At 41.4% G+C, this 21,245-nt stretch overlaps 2 protein-coding genes and 1 long non-coding RNA gene across 3 annotated transcripts in view; 2 read left to right on the forward strand and 1 right to left on the reverse strand.

Annotated features, from left to right (window-relative positions):
- The window catches only part of LOC145442848 (bystin-like), a 360,604-nt gene that overhangs the window by 275,007 nt on the left and 64,352 nt on the right, over positions 1–21,245 (reverse strand). The gene's annotated exons all lie outside the window — the stretch shown is intronic.
- The window catches only part of LOC145443014 (uncharacterized), a 301,527-nt gene that overhangs the window by 51,065 nt on the left and 229,217 nt on the right, over positions 1–21,245 (forward strand). The gene's annotated exons all lie outside the window — the stretch shown is intronic.
- LOC145442821 (uncharacterized) overlaps positions 12,326–21,245 on the forward strand; it is a 42,291-nt gene continuing 33,371 nt past the window's right edge. Inside the window, exons 1-2 of the mRNA XM_080320836.1 lie at positions 12,326–12,526; positions 12,657–12,814. Of these exons, the coding sequence (XP_080176962.1) occupies positions 12,448–12,526; positions 12,657–12,814 (237 nt within the window). The 5' untranslated portion in view covers positions 12,326–12,447. The remainder of the gene's footprint in view (positions 12,527–12,656; positions 12,815–21,245) is intronic.

A 21,245-nucleotide genomic window follows, 5' to 3' on the forward strand; every position in this document is an offset into this window, starting at 1 on the left:
CTCGTTCTCATTCCTTCTGTGTAAGTAGTATCTTGCAGTTCCACTAAAAAGAATTCATGCGTAAGTCGCTATATAAAGCAAAGTTCCTAACCTGGACAGTGGACATGACATTATAAAGACTAAGACAAATGGGCTAACAAAAATATAACATGTTTTGAAGTACCGGTACTGGCACATTGTGTGATGACGGCTCCGCCTTTTACATGACATAGCAGAGATTCATGACTTTATCTCTGTATTGAAGCAAAAGGTTCATAATTTAAGGTGGCTTGTGTGGCAAACAAATCCAGCAGTGGATGAAAACATATCTATGCTATGGCCCGAAAATGACATTACCAAGCCAACAGTTTCAACTCTTCCGCAGCGGAGTATGTGGTCACTATATAAGTCGACAAATATCCCAAAATAGAACATCGGCGAATGAAATATATCAATCATGAAATCTAAGTCATCGAGGGCTGGTGTGCAGAGTCAGATATTCACGGTAACAAATACTATGTAGTACTGTATTACCTTTTAAGATGCGTATTCCATTCAGCATTCCTAGGAATCTTCAACGATCGCGTCCACTTTCTTCAAGCACAACAAGCTTCGCTCCACCCTTTGCTCAAATCTCACTAATGGCCACTGGCCAGACGACACTCGAACGATTTCGAAATAAATGGTATTCATCCGCTGACACATGACACCAATAATATTTACTGGCCACGTTATAATGTTTGATCTGGGTCGTTTTTTCCATACAGAAACATTTAGCATTGCACATAGTCCCTTTTTTCATCTAATTTCGTATAAATTGATATATATTCTATGTGTTGTTCACTACTTACTGTACTTACCTAACCAGACGCTGCTTGTGATGTCACAGTTGTGCGTTGGTTGTTTACTACGAATCTCAGAAAAAGCAGTCACCTAATGTAACCTATTACAGGTCGCCTTGTCCGCCATTAACAAATGGCCAGCTGAGCATGCGGTGCTGATATTTCTAGTTTCCCCGAGCAATATTATACATTTTGAACTAATTTTCTAACTTATCAGCCTTATCCGTGACAATGAATGTAACCAGCGAGACTGGCCGTAGTGGCCGTACACGTACAGCCGTACAGCCATTGCCTTATAATATAATATGGATACGGTATAGCACATTAGCTACGATTGTCGGTTATTTCTTGTACCCTACTAAGCTTAAATTGATACTAGGGTCAACAATTTCGGTGTGACAGACCCCAGTCTCGCAAACGAGGTTCAATCAGGTCAAATCACCGCTAGAATGATATATCAGTAACATTCAGTTCTACGTATACACTGGCTGCAGCGATTTTGATGCTAATCAATTTTGCCAATAGCCCGGTAAACTGCAGTAACGAGTAACTGTCAGTAATTTTGCGAAGAAATTCTGGTAAATTACTTTACAGCTATATTAAGGTAATATTACATATCAAAATGTAAAATGACAAGCTACGCGCAGTAATTGGCTGCGACCGGTAATTCGTGGCAAAATTTACAGAGATTTCCCAGTAAATCTACCAGATTTTTTACAGTGTACCAAGGTTCGTTTGTGAACGTGAACCTCTAAATTTCAGAGGTTCACACACAGAACGCGAACGTGAACCTCACGTTCAGACCATCCCTACCTATCACATTTTCAGAACCCGAAAAAAGGAAGATTTTTTCCGGCAAGTAAAATGAATGCAGAATTCATTTTATTAATACATTCATAACGTAAATATATTAAAAACCGGAGATTTTCGAGCTTGGTAGTAACATGAAAAAGTTACAAAAACAAAGCAAAGGTTACAAAACAGATATAAAAACAACAACTCAAATTTATTTTATATATTTTGCCCGTGAATACTTTAGTGTTCACTGACCTTTTGCCAGTAACGAATGCTCACTTACAACGATATCGTGATATTGTTTAAAAGAAACATCATTGCAATTATATACACTCTAAGCTAGAAACGACCAACCCGAGAAGGTTTTGAGTGACCTGCACCGCATGGTTATTCTCGAAATTAGTTATAATATCAAAAAGTAAATTATCTAGGTAATTTATTGAGAACTTAGTAGGTTAACCGAAAATTTGATTACCCTGACCTCGAAATTTGGGATGTTGATGACTAAAATGTCAGTTTCGACGCATTTGCGTAGCCAGGGGCCAGTCACATTTTTCGTAGATCTTCGTATATGACTACAAAGTAGAATATGTCGGGACAGATTTAATTGACTTGATATTTTCTTAGCAATTAGGGCGATTTATTGTCACTCAATTTCTTGCATTTAGTATTGGTGACCCTCCAGAACATTCAAAATACGCCCAATTCACAGAATTAAGTCTAACTATATCCAATATTATGAGTGAGCGTGTCGTGCAACATGCGACTTCGCGTCTGCACTCGCAGAAAGATTGTCGGCGATAAAACATCTGCACAAAATGTTAGACGTATTTTCGCCGAAATCTTCGATATTGATATGTCCAAGCGCTAAATAATCCTAATCCAGTCCTTGCCAGATCAGCCCAACGGTCTACAGAGGCGACCCGCAACATATGCAAGTATAACAATATTATTGACCGATTTCATTCATTAACTCTGAAAAAAATCTTGCGGCTAGGACTCGAATGCACACAGAGTTGAATGCTCTCGATTTTGATACGTTGTAAGATAAGTCTGATTTTCGCCGTTACCTAATCTGGTTCGCTCCTATCGGACGACCAAAAAAATGTCTTCAACATTTATCCAACCTAAGTCAGAATTATATCGCGGTCATAAATCCTATGTGCTTACGTGCATACGCCTCGCGTAAAAGTATTGTTGAAAATAAAAGCAGCTTACCCGAAATGCGAAAAAAAGTGGACATTTGGACGTCCTCGGAGGACCATTACCTTTTCTCGAGAGAAGAGGGCAAATCCTCCTAAAAAAGGACATACAGTAGGAATAGTTTAATGTTGTCTCATAATTATTTGATTTTCTCGCAATATATTACAGTAAAGCTGCAATGCCTATGATCTGCAGTTAGCAGTGACTGCTGAGCTGCATCATCTCCGGTTTTTCGTGACCGTCGACGGCATAATACGGAAGTTATGTCATGCGATCTCAAAATAGGAGTGACGGGCACCCGTGATCTTGACTGCTCGTGAGCCAGCCTAGATGTTCAATTGGGAACGCTTTTGTAATTAGGTAAGTTTTAAATCGTGATTATTTAGTTTAGTCAGTCATATGCATATTGCCACAATATCGTATCAAGTGTCACCTCACTTGTTAATAGGGATGGTGCGATCCTCTGAAAGGTTCTGGTTCGTGTGTTCGCGAACCTTTTTGAAATGCTCCATATGGGCGGGAACGTTAACACGAACATATGACGTCACGTGACGTCATATTGCTAATTTCGGCCCAATATTCAGTAAATTAATATAGTAAGGTTCACAATACTAGCGACGAATCCAGCCGCATTAAGCCACAACGCTGAAGTACGTACTGATTTTCTAAACATCACCAAATGTTTCAACTGGAACAATCAAATGCTATAATAATGCCATAAGAATCAATTTCATCCGTCGCATTGCCAAGAATTTCGACGCAAACTTACAAGAGAATGCGCCTAAACGGCCTATGCTAGACCAGACAATGTATTCTGCGTCTCGCTATTGCTACATTGATATTGCTCAGAGTGCAAAACCGGTTTCTACCCTTGCTACTGATATTATTTACCAATAAACAACTTATAGAGTAGCCAACACGTCAATCACACGGATGATACATTAAAAATAAACATATTTACGATGGATCCCTGCGCCTACTAGATATTTTACATTATATAACGATGTATTCTTTATATCAACTTCATTGATTGGTTGAATATACACATGCACAATTCACCGACTTTGTACATGCTGTATATTTCGTTCTTGACGTTGTGTGATTGCGGGTCAAGCTTACTACAGAGAGTCACTAATTGTCCACAAACAGAAGGCTGAATATTTCGAGTAAACTTTTGTAGCAAAGCAAGTTAAATTTTTGAAATTGGCATGGTGCATGCACGCTTAGTGTTGAGATTTTCGTATGCTGCCAGCGTCATGTAGACATTGGTCCGAAGTTGAAACGCAAAGAATTCCAATCGAAGATATTAAAATGACGTGAAAATTGTAAAATATGATAAAAGTTCGCAGTGCAGTGCACCAGGTTTCGTTTGTGAACGCAAACCTCTAATTTTCTATAGTTCGCACATAGAATGCGAACCTGAATCTCACGTCCTCACCACTACTCCTACTCGTTAGTCGTTAGTCATTTCATCAACTTTGTTTGCAACCACTAGTTTCCATAAGACCTATACCACACTTGCTATTGTCCACCTATCCATAGATATAGTTCAATCTTCTCATTCTATTTGAGTCATCTTCCCGTTTCCCCTGTTGGATTTTCGATTTTTAGTTCAGTTGCTGCAAAGTCATTTCATTTTCATATGTGTGCTTGTTCATGAAATTCCCATAAGTCTAGTACCATACATCGGTTAAAAAAGAAGGTTAGTGGTCCCGAATTGAGCTACGAAATAAACTCCTGCACGACCCACAGTCCCACAATCATCTGTGACGAGTAATCGCAGTATCACATAATGATACTGAAGCGTGATTCGCTGATATCAAATGAATTGTCACAGCCGCGTAAAAGTACATGAACAATGTACAGTAAAGGCACGTATTGCTTTCACTATTTAACTCTAGTATATGAGATTTTAGTCAGCTACTCATAGAAAATGTCAGGAATGCGTGAATATGAATACAGTCGACTCCGCTTAATCCAGATTACAGATAACCCGGACAACCGCTTTATATGGCCAAATGTTCAAGAACGGAACAAAAGTAAAATTTGCTGGTAAAAACTCCGGTCAATTCTCCGCTGAATTCCGACACAGGCTCGCAATTCCTATCGTTAGGTTCTTGCTATAGAATGTAAATATAGAACGGCAACGACCGATTTTGCAGCTTCGTTCCGCTTCGCTGAGGCTGGAGTGGAGAATCGTTTTGCGTACGCGACTGTAGGATTTCTGGCAATTCAAAAGTTATCTTTCCGAACGCAGAAATTACTGAATCTGGTCTTGATCGAAAGCTATTGTCGCACTGATTCCAAAAATATGAATAAAAGTAGGGTCACGCTCCAGTCTTTGACGAAAAATCACCCTCATTATTTGAAATGTGCATTGTTCAGAACAATCGGACAACCGCGGCACAATGGCTATAACAGTGACCCGTTGCGACTCTCCGATTGTTCGAACAATGCCGATATTTCAGCCTTGGAGGACGGATTCTACGTGGATCAGTCCCTGATCATATTTTAATTTATAATTTCGGAATCGGTGCCACAGTAGCTTTCGATCAAGACCAGATTCAGTAAATTCTGCGCTCTGGAAAATAACTTTTGGATTGACAGAAATCCTACAGTCGCTCACGTAAAACAATTCTCCACTCCAGCCTCAGCGAAGCGGAACGAAGCTGCAAAATCGGTCGTTGCCGTTCCATGTTTACATTCTATAGTCTTACGCTATAACTAGGGATGGTGTGAACCTCATGACGTCACGTGACGTTATATTGCTAATTCAAACCCTACATTTCAGTGAAGTGATAGCCTCTATTAATGGTGGTACAGTACACGATACCTAGCGACGACTCGGGGCACATATTGCCACAATGCTGAAGTACATATTGACGTTTTAAACGCCGCCAGATGTATCAACTGAGCAAATCAATTGATATAATGATCCCAGAAAATCAATATCTTCCGTCGCTTGGCCAACAATTTCGACGATAACTTTCAAGGATATAAGCTTAGGTCGTAACGGTTTAGGCCAGACCGGACAATGTATTCGGCGTCTGAGCATTGCCACGTTCATATTGAGCAGAGTAGTTCTATACTAGGGTTGCCATACGTCCGGAATTTCCCGGACATGTCCGGAATTTCACTGTTCAAACGGCGTCCGGGAGGAATTTCTAAAATATGCCTAAATGTCCTGAATTTTGAAGGTTTGAAATAGGATAAAAATGTTTTCGTAAATCAACAGAAACAAGATATTATTTTCGGGCATATTTATGCCACTTGAAATTTTTCTTCGCGCTGCGCGCGATTTATTGTCACATTCATTGTTCCACCACCCTCGCAAAACATGCAATCGAAAATTAATAAAAATAACCATCAATTACTGAAATTAGTCCAATTGTAGTCGCAATTATAGGAGAACGGTATATTACTGGAGTCGGTTAAGGCCACTTAGATACTTTAGTCAAAGCTATTGGCTCTAAACCTGGGGGTCGTTTGTCTTTATTCTGGGATTCGCGAAGATGTTGAACGTTATCAGCTTCCAAAATCGGCCTTGAGTAAGTCTGGGTCAAGGTGCAGACCGTTTTTCAGTAATCAGGTTATCAAATTCTGAGCTGGACTACAAAACATTTTCAAATTAGAAATGGAGTCGCGACTATGAAAGGTTGAAAACCACCGGATGTGCAACCTGCTGGTGCGGATCTGCATTTAGGCTCATAAATAGTCTTATCCGTGTGACATGACATGACTTTACGATGTCTAATTCCGTTTCCTGTGTTTTCGAATTCATCATCCTCCACCAGCTCTACCGCTAGCTCTGATCATGTGGGCGGAGAAAGTTTCAAAATTTTATAGTCATACATGGAAGAAGTAATATTATAGACCAATTTCATTCACAAAATTTAACGACCAGATGCATGTAGAAACCGGATGTTGCATCGATTACCCTATGGTGGGCTCAAGGTCAGTGTTTTATTGGACGGGCGGGTACGGAAAAATTGTTGTTTCGATGCTATGGTTACAACACACAACCACATAAATGCAATGACCTAACATTATAGCGGCTCCTGATCCGGATCGTGACCACATATGGTGGATAGGCAAAGCTTTGCTATCATATTGATAGACAATGTGTCATACCTCATTTTAAAATCCGCAAGTGGGCGCTAACGAGTGTCAGAAATTGGATCCACAAAAATATGGTAACCCTATTCTATACTTGCTACCGATATTACCCCATTAACAAATTATACAGCAGTAGCCAACACCGCAATCGCTCGGATTTGGTTTTTATGATACAATAAACATATGAAATCAAGATTCACCCCGTACGCCTGCTAGATTTTTTACATCAGACGACATCAATTTCGTTGTTTGGTTGAATATTTAAATAAGCATAATTCGCTGACTATCTACATCAGTGATTCCCAAGCGCGGCCCTGAGGGCCGCATGCGGCCCCCAGATAGCCTTCTTGCGGCCCCAAAAATATATGAAGAAATCGATTTATGACAAAAAATAAAATTTATATTTATAAAATACTCTTGCTTGGCTTGGCCTCTGTAGTTTTTAATTATAGAATTGCAGGAAAAGTGTGAGTATAGACTGCTAACGTTGCGTCACTGCTGTTTCAATGCAATGTGCCCTAACTTTCCAGTTGAACGAGCAGTAGCTATAGATATAAATAGGTATTGATAACGTTTAAAACCTGAGGAAAATCCTAAAAAAATGGTAAATTTTTCACACTTCGTGGTCGCTTGACTAAAAAAGAAAAAAGAGACTCAACTCCCGGAAAATACAGTTTTTCTTTAACATTAACAGGTGGTTGACTGAAAAAAAGGTCAACTTTCCGGTCCAGCTCCCAAAATATCCTCCGTAGCGTTCCTACAGTGCTGACTTGATGTATATCAGTCGAATTTGGTCCTATTTGTTACCAAAATCCTCAAAAAAGAAGACAAAATCTCAAAAAAGAAGACATTTGGGCGTCCTCCGAGGACACTTTAAAAATAATCAAAAAAGAGGACAAATCATCTTAAAAGAGGACGTATGGTAACCCTATGATAACTAGATGTGCAGCACGTGACTCACGGTTGAATACGCCAAGAGGCATACTGCTTAGCCGGCTAAAAGCAGCATAATTGGTAGTCCTATAGTAGGAACGTAACTGCAGCACCCCAAACCCCCCAAATGAGGGGGGCCGAGCTCGAAGGGGGCCCAAAATTATTTCGTGAATTAGCATAAATTATAGAGTATATTTTGAAATTTCATGCAACTTTTTCAAAAATATTTCACGCTGTGCGCGATTTCAATTCGCCACACATCTTGATTATTGGGTACTCTTCCCCAAGAAAAAATACGCAAGATTTATAGAAATGGGCATATCAGCGTTGACCATGACCGCGCCACAACGTACCAAGACATATAAAGTTTTAGGCCATGTAACATGTGACTCCAAGAAGGGTGTCAGAACGATCGGCAGCGAGAAAGCCTTGGTCGTAAAGGACTGCTTTTATGCTGACCAAAAACTTCGAAATACCAAAAACTTCGTTATATATACAAAATACATATATGTTTAGTTGTCCATATAGGCGCCTAAATGACTAGCGCCGAATGTTATTGTCTTGTCAATCTGAGCCTCACAAGACAAATACCATCCCGCAGGAAAGAAAATTATATGCCAGTGAAGAAATACCAATCTCAAATCGTGTGATCTTTCAGTTTAGTAGGTTTGGGCAATTCTACATTTTTTGATATAGCAGACAGGAGGTTACGAAATAACATCATGTAAAAAAGTCATAACTAGGGGTCCGCCCGCCCGAAGATGTTTAATTTTACGGGGTCCGCAGTTTCAAAGACACCTCTCACTCTACTCTACCGGTAAATCTGATTACGTGGGCAAAGAGGACAACCATGCAATTCCCGATCTTATTCACCGATTTTATCATGAATTATCGAAATATTCGCGCATCGCGCTGTCTCACTAAACAGTACAACTTTAATTTCGTGGCAAAAGCGAACAACGTGATGCGGGGTCAGTTTATCAACCTATGGGAGCCCGGGGTCCTGACGAAGTGCTCTTACGTTCCTGCCAACAGGTATACCCCCGGAGATGTTTAATTACTATTGAGGGGCCTATACCTTTTCAAACACACCTCACTCAGCTCTACCGGTAAGGCAGATTACGTGAACAGAGACAGGATGAAAATTGATAGCAATACATTCATTCCCGATCATATTGACCGATTCAGTCATGAAACTAGAAAAAATTCTCGCGCTTCGCGCGTTTAGGCGAGAAAAGCTGATTCACTCAATGGACACCCAATGCAGCAGATAAGTAGCGGTAAACAGTGTACAGTTTTGAAATCTCGCAAGGGCAATAAAACTACTCCGAAATAGTCATGATGACTGTTTGGGTCCGTTTCATAGCCGTAGTATTCGTGCCACCTCGACTGTACTCTGAAATTATAAATTTGGCCCTCACACCGAAAAAGTTTGGGAACCACTGATCTACATGTACAGTGTAGTTCGCTCTTGATGTAGTGTGATTGCGGGTCAAGCTGACAGCAGAAAGTCACTGAATATTCACAAACGGAAAGCTGGATATTTCGAGCAAACGTTTATAACAAATCAAGTAAAATTTTTGAGATTGTCAAGGTGCATGCTCTTTTAGTGTTGATTTTTTTTATGCTGCCAGCGCCGCTGCCGACCCCCCAGACAATACGGAAAACCTTATAATTAATATTTATTGCAAATCAGGATGACGACCACATGCTCCATTTCAGACAGCAGTTCAGAAATGAGACGCTTCACCCTGAAAATGGTTATCGCATTGTTCGATCGAGACACAACAACACCAATTCGTTAATTGCAAATGAGCTTGCAGGTATTGCAGATAGAATCGGCATTACATAATTATTATTATTATTAATATTGATGAAAAGGGGAGTGACGCTTTTCGCCGGTGAGGCCAGGTGCGTCACAGACTCGAATGTGCGGTCGAATGTGTGCTCGAATGTCGGTATACCAAAATGTGGGCAAGAACCGATTTACAAGTATGCACCACACGATCGAACGAACTCTGCAACATGAGATAATATCTCTTGGATGATCAGTAGATTTTCGAGTGTTGCAGCGATTTCGAGCGCACGCTCCCTGTCGAATAAAATGTTTCGATTAAAATCATATCGATCTGTACAATGGTCGCATAGATCAGTATCGCTACATCCAATTTTGTATAAATGCGCTTTCAGGCGGCAATGACCTGAACGAAGCCGAAATAATAATCTTTCGTAAAGCCTATGTCAATGCCTAGATGGAAAGTGGCCATCAGTCAATGATTTATGTAGATTTCGATAGTGACCTCCTCGCTCATTTCGTTGATATTCGGCGTTCTAGGTCGCTCTACAATATTGCCGTACCTTGGCTTTCGCCTCCGTGTGGCCAATTCCGCCAAGAAGTGTCTGAGAAGGGGTGTTTTCAATTTCGGTCCTGGCAGCTTGACAAGCCAATTTGTCGGCTAACTCATTACCACCAATATCAGCGTGTCCCGGTACCCATGCCAGGACATCGATGGGGACTGTCTGAATCGCTTGATTCAGCGAGCGGCCACATTCAAATATAACATTTTGCGTTTGCTGTGACTGCAAGTTGGCCATAGCGGATAGCACGCTCAGGCTGTCCGAGAGAATCAGATATGTTTGGTTTGAGCGATTTTGGCAGATCCATTTAGAGCGTGGAGAATGACTTGTGCTTCTATGGAGAAGATTGACTTTAGCGTAGAACAAGGTTGAGCAAAGTTTATCATCAGCGACGGGATAGTAAACGCATAACCGGCTCCTTCTGCTGATTTAGACCCGTCAGTGTATATTTCAGTGGCATCGTATAACGTTCGAATATGAAGTCCAGGACGATGGGTTTATGTGACATAAGTGCGATACCTTTTTTAATGATTTTTGCATGGTCCAAATCAATGTTTGGTGATTGCATCACCCATGGGGGGAAATCTGGGAGATTTTTTTTAAGGAGAATGTTATTCAGAGACGCGATATTCGTGGTGATGTTGAACGTAATGAATTTTGGGTTCATGAGGCTGTATATCTCCTGCCAAGAGTCTTCAAGCACTCCTATTGCATTGGGTTCGAGAGCCTGGTAACGTCTGAGGTGGCAGTGATACTTATGGCTAAGATGTCCGTCACATGATGCTTTCAGTGCACAAATGGGAGTGGTGCGCATTGCTCCAGAGCAGAGGTGGAGAGCTTGATTTCTTATGATACATAACTTGTCCATATACTTTTTCGGGGCAACGTAATATGCTGGTAACCCATAGTCAATCAGTGAGCGTATCAGCGCCCTGAACATCTGCAGCAATGGTTTTTTACTCGCTCCCCATGCGGTACCAGTCACGACTCTGATGAGATTTAGTCTGTTGGAGCACTTTTTGGAAATCATATCGATATGTTGCTTATAGTTGAGCAGTTTGTCAAGTGTGATAACCAAATATTTGTAGTTGTTGACAAATTCGAGTTCAGGGTCACCAGTTCTAAAGATGAGAGAAGAAGTTTCCTTTTCTTCGTGAAAAGCATGCCTACGGTCTTGGCCTTACTGATGGTGAACCCCATCTGGAACACCAGTCGCTTTTTACATCGAGTGATGATTGAATGGAAAACAAGAGGTGCTGGATAAGAAGACCATTATCGCACACTGCGCAGTCATCCGCGAACACCGCATTTTCACACCGATGACCTAACGAACTCGATAAATCATTGATCATGACCACATTACAGAGTGAGAGAGTTTCGATTGGAACCCTAACCTCACACGCGTATGCCACACTGCACAACAGCAGGCACAATTCGACTCCTGATCAGGCCTAAATGGCTGCAAGAAAGTGACAGCCAACACGACGTGTCATATGTATAAGTTGACTGTGTCACGATCTCTATGGAACCCCTGAGAGTGGCTCAGGGAACCCTTAATGTTCCCTGGAACAATTAATAATGCTACAAGTATTCCGTGCAAAACGCATATCCCAGTAGCCATGGCAGCATATTTATGTCAGTACTGTTATTTCCAGTTCATGCTATAGTGTTACCATACGTCCTCCTTTTTCAGAAAATCGAACATGTCCTCTGAAGACGCCCAAATGTCCCTTTTGGCAATTCGTCCCCCACAACTAAAACGCCATAAACGACGTGAAAACTGGAATCTGTACGTTCGAGCCGGTCTTTCGCGAGTCGCGTCGTAACAAATGACCTTTCTTTAGACAGGATAACAGCATTTTGCGTAAAGATTGTCAAATTATACCCGTTTTCTCATCCGATATTATAAATTTTGTGATTCGGAAACAATGTCGTCTATTCCGGATTTCAAAATATGGTAACCCTAGTTCACGGTATATACGTGACAAATTACAACGGTTTCGTTTCCCTTAATGTGAATAGCATGTATAATAGTCACCACGCAGGTATGAAGAAACTAGGCGTTGCTTTCCGAACATTCCCCTTGGGAAAATGGTATGACGCAACGTTTGCAAGGAAGCAGCAATTCCATACTATCCTTATATCTCCCTGCAAAAGTCAATGGACGCATGTTCGTCACAAGTTGGGTGTAGTGGAGTATTGGAATAACAAGATAGATATAATGAGCAGTGAGTATGAACTGCAAGGTATTGCAGATTCGTTACAAGCTGATGTGGCTATACAGACAAAATTTCACAAAGGTGGGTATTTTCATGAACGGAATCACGCATTAAATTATCGTAATGGGGTCGCATTTCCTGATATTTGTGGCTCGGAACTCCGTGACTTGGCAACAACTTTGCTAGAACTCAATCTTTTATGCAATTATAGCATCGCATGAGCCAAAATCGACAAATGCAACTGCTATCGTGGAAGACCACCTTTCCAAGCGATCACGTTCGACTCAACGATGCTGGATCTTCCTATTTGCGCTACTGCTTTTAGCCAGCATGTTATGCTCCGTGCTCTGCATGTATCTCGTCATACAGGTATATACTTATATATAATGCTAATCAGAGGGGCTGCGAGTATTAAGCGTTTCTACTCGAGAATTCTCTATTCAATAATCACAAGTGAAAATAGCGATTTCCAAGGCTTGTCAAAACTACCTCAAGAGGAAGTAGAAAATGAAAAGTCATCAACTTCAAGAAGTAAATTTGATTTAGCGGTCGCAGGATTGTAGCAGTGACTCTGAGGTTGTTTCTTTCGTAATTGCTAGATATGTCTTAATAGCTACTATTACAAAATGACTATTCATTAGTGCTAGGCACAATGATTCGAGTACTCGAATCTGAATCGTGTATTAATTTTGATGATTCGAGTCGAGTAGTAAAAGACGATTTTTTGAGTACTGAAATTATACGCTTCTCGAAAGTTAAAATTAATTTACTAACGATAATTATAGTTTTGATGCTATTTTATACTAAGGAAGACTTGAAACCTTCATTTGCCGTGTCCTAGCATACGAGACAGTACAAAGTTGCGAACGTTACTGGAAATAACACAGTTCCGAAGTCATGATCATCCCACAACGTTGTCAAGAAGTGCGACGGGATTGGTATGGTCGAAAAATACCAAAGTTGTAGCGGCTCTACAAGGCGCGCTTGTTGATCGTGTTGATTATTTGATTACCAATTTTTGAATGCTACCGCGTCCTTTTTCAATGCATGCATGTTGATGCGTTTACTCGTCAGTTATTAACTTCGCTCGCAATAAACGGAGCTCCCGCTTCATTGTTGGCCCCGACAGGCAGAAACGTATTTATGCACTACGAGCATGGATCGGCAAGCAGGCAAACAGAATGCGGTAGCTGTTAAGCTTCCAGCCTTTTTTGGGCAGAGGAACCACGAGTTTGGTTTCGACAGGCGGAAGCACAGTTCGCCTTGAAAGGAGTAACTGCAGATGAAACCACATTTTACTACGTAGTTTCAGCTTTAGATCAGACCACAGCAAAACGGCTGATAGAACTCTTGGACAATCCTTTACAGGCAGATAACTACAACACGATCAAAAGCAGGTTATTACAGTCTTTTACCTTGTGTCCACCAGAGTTGGAGCAATTATAATTTGTAATTGTAATTGAATGTAATTAATTACATTTTTCAATGTAATTGTAATGTAATTGTAATTGAAGCATTTTTATTTTGTGTAATTGTAATTGTAATTGTAATTTGACAAAAATTTTGCTCAATTACAATTTCAATTACATTAAATTGCTATTGAGACCTGACAAGCACATATAAAATAATTGACTTATAATTAGGCTTACCATACGTCCTCTTTTAAGAGGATTTGTCCTCTTTTTTGACTTTTTTGAAAGTGTCCTCGGAGGACGCCCTTTTGTCCTCTTTTTTGAGATTTTGTCCTCTTTTTTGAAAATTTAGGTCATATTTAGAGGAAATCGCGAGTGATATGCCGCAAATTAGCGCAGAAGTGAAGCTCCGGCGGGTATTTCGGAGGGAAAAGGGGTGAATTCAGCTCTGAGCGAAAAAAAGACCTTTTTTTTTTTTTTTTTTTTTTTTTTTTTTTTTTTTTTTTTTAGTCATCCACCTGGCAATGTGGAGTGAAAAACGTGTTTTTGAGCTCTGAGCGGAAGTTATGAGCTTTTTTTTTTTTTTTTTTTATTTTTAGTCATCCGATCATGAAGCGGGCAAAATTTACCTGTTTTTGAGAATTCTTCTCTAGTTTTGCTTGTCTGAAATTTCTGAAAAAGTGTCCTCTTTTTTCATTTCCGAAATATGGTAAGCCTACTTATAATGCATTCTCTTTAAATGTCGACAAGGAATTTGGTGGATCCATTCGCGGAAGCCCTTGACTGCGCCCTTGCGGGCGAAGTTTTTTTCTATTTTTACCGCTATGCTGGCCTAGGCTGCCATTGTATACAATTTTTAGATTACTAACCAACGGATGGATTCGCAACACGTGACTCACGATTGAATACGCCGAGAAGCGAACTGCTGAGCCGGCTAAAAGCAGCAGAATTGATATTCCCATAGCTGGCGATCCAAGCGTCGAAATTTGATATGTATGGTCCTAATCGAAAGCTAGTGTCGCACTGATTCCGCAAGAAAAGTATATTTCCAGGCAATGGTACCATCCCAAAATAGTCGTGAAAGTCTGGGAATCGGCATTGTTCTGAACAATCGCTAGGCGTAATTGGTAATTGTTGTGGTCACGCTGCTGCAGCGCTCTCACTTTTCAGAACAGTCGGCCTTAAACGGCTATTTTGGAGCAGTTACATTGCCCTGACGAGATTTTATTTTGTATTTTCGGAATTAGTACATCAATAGCTTACGATAAAGAACAGATGCATCAAATTTGGAGGCATGGATCGCCAGCTCTAGGACCACAAAGTTTGCTGCTTTTAGCCGGCTCTGCAGTACGTTTGTCGGTGCATTCATCCGTGACTCACATCTTGGGCATCTATCCGTGGGTTGGCAATCTACAATACGATTTCAGATCACGATGCTGCATCGTTATTTCGTCTGGCTAACTAACCAGACCACTGGATACTATATAACGTCTTATCTGACAAAGCACGGTTTTGTTTTTACTCCTCATCCTAATTCCTACGTCCCTCGATAAAAATAATATTATTTCTTTAATTATATACTATATACGCAAATCCAACACGTGCATATGTTATAATACTTTTTCAACGACATACAGCACCCTATCCTTAATCCTAACCCATAGGAAATTAGGTAAATAACATTTTACATTTCCAATTACGTCAGCCATAATTACCAAGCATACAAAACACGCTTATATTACGTCACAATGACATCTCACATAGCATACTATGTACGCACATAAATGCATTTATTACCACACAATCTGAACTAGACTTGAATTGTTGTTAAATACGACGCTACGGTTGTCAAGGAGCACGGTTGAATTTATGATTATTCAATTACATGTTCAACAGCAGCAATTGTAATTGTAATTGTAATGTAATTGAAACATTCATGAAAGTAATTGTAATTGTAATTGTAATTGAACTGAAATAATGTAATTGATCCAACTCTGGTGTCCACAACAGCGAGCTGCACGTCTGCTAAATATGTCACTTCTTGGCGACAGAAAACCTACAGATGATGGACGAAATGCTCACCCTGCTAGAAGATCATCACCCCTGCTTCCGTTTCTAATACTTATTCTTAGAGCAAATGCCGGAAACTTACGGATAGTGCTGGCAAAAGAGGATATAGATAATCCCCGAGATTTGGCTCAGCGGGCTGATCAAATGTGGCTATCGAGATCCGGCGATTACAGTATTAGTAAGACCAAACGACCATTCCTAATACGATTGAAATGGTTCCAAACTTGTGCTTCTACCATCGACGATTTGGCAAGAAAGCACGACAATGTTGCCGTCCCTGTGCTTGGCAGCAGGAAAACTACAAAGCCGGTTGTCCGCAGTAAACGGGGCAACCAGCAAGAAATTATTTTACCTGCAAGACCTGAGGTCCGTTCCGTTTTCTCGTCGATACTGGGGCGGAAGTGAGCGTATTTCCACCCACCAGGCTCGAACGGAGACACAAAACCTCTGGTCCGCTGCTTACGGCCGCGAACTGAAGCATCATACTTACTTACGGGACCAAGCGTCCTTCTTTGGATTCCCGTCAGGCAAATATGGTTGGGAATTCACCTTGGCTGACGTGTCCCAGCCGTTGCTGGAAGCAGATTTCCTTAGGGCGCAAGATATGCTGGTTGATGTCAAACACCATCGCCTTATTCATTTGCATTCCCTAACCAGCGTTCCTCTCGGTATTAGTGAACACGTTTCGTTTGGTCTTAATTCTGTCAGCACGGGAAGGTCTTGCTACGCGCAAATCTTAGCCGAATTTCCCGAGATTTTTACCTCGCATTTTACGCAAGTACAACTCGAGCATCTCATTTCAACAACAGAACAGCTTGTTCATTCTCGTGCGAGACTATTGGCAGCTGATGGACTCGTCATCGCACAAACTGAAATCAATAAAATGCTAGAGTTGGGAATCATCCGCCGTTCCGAGCTAATGGTCTTCGCCTTTGCACATGGTGTCCAAGGGTTCCTGAGGCTGGCTGCCTTGTGGAGATTACAGGCGTCTTATTACCGCCACGAAACCAGACCGTCACCCCATTCCACATCTTCAAGACTTCACCGCGCGCCTCACGGGATCAAATGTCTTTTCTAAAATCGACTTGGTGCGACGGTACCATCAGGTTCCCGTGGCACTTGATGACATTACGAAAATGGCTATCACCATACCGTTCGGATTGCTCGAATTCCTACGCATGCCATTCGGGCTTCAAAACGCAGTGCAGACATTTCAGCGAATGATGGTCACTTGATTTTGTATTTGTCTATACCTCGACGATATCTTGGTAGCGAGCGAATCACTCTCACAACACAAACGACATCTTCACGAACTTTTTGGAAAGCTATCCAAGGACGGACGTGTAATGAACATCGAAAATGACAGTTCGGAAAACCCGCCACGGGATTACCTCGGCCACCGGGTCGATAATCACGGTGCTAAACCACTGCCCGGAAAGGTAGACGCAATTTTGAAATTCCCTGGGCCCATAACGGTGAAAGGCCATCAAGAATTTACTAGGATGAACGATTTTTATCATCGGTTCATACCCGAGGCAGCGAAAATCATGATGCTTCTCTATGGTGCTCTTTCTGGAAATCCAAAAACGCTACTTTGGACAACTGAGATGGAAAGTGCAGTGCAATGGCAAAAGCAAACGAAGCGCTAGCCAACTCCACACTTCTCCATCATCCTTTACCAGCGGCAAAGACTGCTTTGACGGTCGATGCCCCGCAATACGCTGTAGGGGCAATATTGGAGCAATTCATGGACCAGGGGTGGCCAACCTGCGGTCGTACGGCCGCATGCGGCGGCTGAAGGAATTTTGTGCGGCCGTGGAAATGTAGTTCAATTAGTATGTGTTGGCGGCCGTCAACATGTAATTTGAATTTAGGAATTGACTCGAAAATTCTCAGATTTTGATTATTCTTGAAATTTTTTTCGAGCTACGCGCTACTCCGTAAATGGATCGCGAGATGGCGCCTCAACCCCCACTGCGAAGTAAACTCCTTGACACAAATTTCGCAATGATAATTTTTGTTGTTGAGGTCGTGGATCGCCGTGTGATTTTTTAACTGCTGCTCGCGAGCTAACCGAACCCTTAACCACAGATTTTGCATTGTTCAGTTTTGATTTTGTAATGTATCGCGATGTGTCGGTTCAGATCGCTTCCCCTCATAAATGCCCGGTCACAAATCAAACATCGATGCGATGCGTTTTCAAGTTGTAATGCGTCGCCATATGTCCGTATAAATTGGATTGGAACTCTTTTGCACAGACCCAGCATTGATTTACTCCAACCCCGTAGTGGATAGCCATATGTGCATCAAATCGATGTCTTCGCTCGAACTGTTCATCGCATAGCTGACATCGATAAGTTTCCATATCTGCGATTAATATTTCTGAGATGGTGACACTGTAAGTACCAAAATAAATTTAAGAGTCTCAAAGGTAAAGTCTTCGAAGATAACATCAGGCGGATTACAGCGAGTCTTTCCGGAACACTCCTATGTTCACAGATATGAGTTACCTTTCTTTAGAGCAGTGCTTTTCAACCTTTTTGAGCTTCATTCGCACTTTTTTTGTAAAATAAATTTCATTCGCACAAACTAACCGAATATTGTTATACAAAAGGAAGATGAAAATAAAACATTTATTTGCTCAGATGTGCAACAAATTGGCTACTATCTATCTTAAGCTATTAAGTGCCTTATTAAATAGGCTACTATTTTCGCTCGTTTTGATTTCAACTATTTCACCAAGTCCATTCTACTAGTGCTTGGATGACCAGGTCTTGAAGTCTGCTCTGCACTCCTATCCAACATACAGCGTATTTTTCAAGAGTGAAAATGCTTGCTGGACAAAATCGATTTTGAGAGCTGACAAAAAGGTCTAGGAGGCTACAGCGTTTCGGAAGTGCGAATAACTCACCCTCGGTATTGACGTCGCTGACTCTGGAAAAGCGCTCAAGGCGAGGCGAGCAAAGGCCTGGGGCGCGGCAAGACGGCTACATAGCCTCTTCCATTCAAGTGCCTCAACCCAGCTCAAGACCCGTATCTTCCGTGCCACTGTCGAGCAGGTTCTTCTCTACGGAATAGAGGCACTCACGCTGACAGAGAAGCTGGCTAAGACGCTCAACGCTAACTACGACGCACTCCTCCGCTATGCACTCGGCATTCACCATCCGGAGCATATATCCACGAATGCATTGCGAGAACTCACAGGAACGGTCCCATGCCGTCTACTGGCAGCTGAACGACGCTTCCGCCTAATCGGCCATCTAGTGCGGCATCAAGACGAGCAACCAGCCGCCGCCATCATCAATCACATTCCCACGAAGCCATGGCGCAGAGGTGGCTGGAATCGGAAAACATGGCGCTCGACAATGGAGACTGACCTAGCGCAACGCGGGCTGTCGCTTGAAGACGCCCACGACCGCCTACGTTGGAGACGCTTAATACGAGCCTAAAACTGATTATCTCGATGTTTTTTTGTTTCCTGTTTTCTTTTGCCCTTTTCATTTTTATTTTATCTAATTGAAAAGCCGATATATATATACCTGTTTGTGTTGGGGCTTTTGCCTTATGTCTTGGAATATAAGGTCCAAATGATCAAGGAGAGTAGGCACAATAGCGCCCGCTACCGTATGATCCGTTACTCCAACTTTCTTTTCGATTTCACATTTTCTGTCTCGCGAGTATGTGGTAAGAGCTAATAAACTCACCATACTGTGTGTTCTGCTCTTTAGCTCAATCTAACTTGAGAATTCATGACAGTTTAATAACGTTTAAGCAGTTATTTAGACTACCACCAAAATCTGAGTTTTTGTGTCATTTCGCGACCCGAGCCTCACCCATAAAAAGGAATTCATTTTTAATATTACAATAGTATGCTATGATGTGACGGACATACATGACATACAGAACGCGCACACAACAATTCTATCCAACACAGCTCTACTGAATATGTCTGACGCACGCGATTTCAAATTCGGGTGTATTAAATTCCTTTTCGTGTCGCAGTTTGTACTACTGTCTACACTCAGTTAGCAAGAACGGGACTATTCCGCGCTGACAACGGAGCATATTCATATCGGATGAATTGACCATCCAGTATCGGTCATTTTTGGCCAAGGTTTTAGTGACGCTCATGTTTTGGCACCGCATTCTATCAGCCGTTTGTTGACCAAAACTTTCCGTCTTCATGTGACCCGACGCAGAAAGGGTTGACCTCGAAATGAATGAGTCTCATAGACGTGAACTCGCTCGTTGCACATCCCTAGTAACTACAGTAGTTCATCCCAACGGTCTTCGACCATGTTTTCCAGAAAAAACAGTCGGGCAAATATTATAATGAATTCTCATGATAAAGCTTATTCGCTCCAGTACCCAACACCGTTACCTTAGATTTGTATCAACTATCGGAGGATTTTTGCAATAAATTCAACTAATATTACATAAATATTAACAGTTAGCTCTGGCACCCTGTCGATCCAAGTTATATCTTTTGCAGTCCATACTTTAATCATAGTGTCCTATATGGTGTCGACACAAGCAAATCTCACGGCTCAGTGAAATCGATTCACGTCACAATTTCCATTTGGCTACAGGCAATTTGACGGTCATTTTTGACCGGCTTACCGAGCATTAAATTTGGTAAAACGGATATCAATCGAAAGCTGAATCTGCACGTGGTTCTGGAACACCCACAATCAGCCTCGAATTTTTCATTGTTATGAAGATTGGCATTTCGACGCCAAGTCCGCCACTACACCAGCTTCCAAACCAAGCTTTCGGCTACGCCATAATTATAGTGCGAAAATATTAATTCATTACGGCTTGTGAGAGCTACGACTAGTGGTGCGTCGTAACTTAAACAAGTTTTTACAATTGCGTCGCAACAACAAATGTTACACTGCCGTTGAATTTCGTATAAGGTATATTTGAATTATTCCATGCCAGAAAAATTGACTATTATTATTCACGATTTTCATTCGCACTCATACGGGATTTTCATTCGCACCGTTCGCACCACGCTCGTCATTCGCACTGCAAATTTTTTCATTCGCACAGGTGCGAACCGTCACACAGGTTGAAAAGCACTGCTTTAGAGTATACATACACCTTGAGTGAGTAATATGATGTATGTAGTTTAGCGATTACAAATCATTGACGCCAAAATGAATATCCTCGTCTGTACGCCGCCTCGGTATCGAGATTATCTACATCACATGAACCAAACCAAAACCAGACACTACTGAACAACTGAAAGTTGTATCTGTTGTATCATGTTCAAAAAAATATATTTTGCGATGTCAAAACAGTTGTAGAGTCTAACT

Source organism: Botryllus schlosseri, chromosome 7, assembly GCF_051294905.1.
Source record: "Botryllus schlosseri isolate E-star chromosome 7, Bs_hap1, whole genome shotgun sequence".
Taxonomy (NCBI): domain Eukaryota; kingdom Metazoa; phylum Chordata; class Ascidiacea; order Stolidobranchia; family Styelidae; genus Botryllus; species Botryllus schlosseri.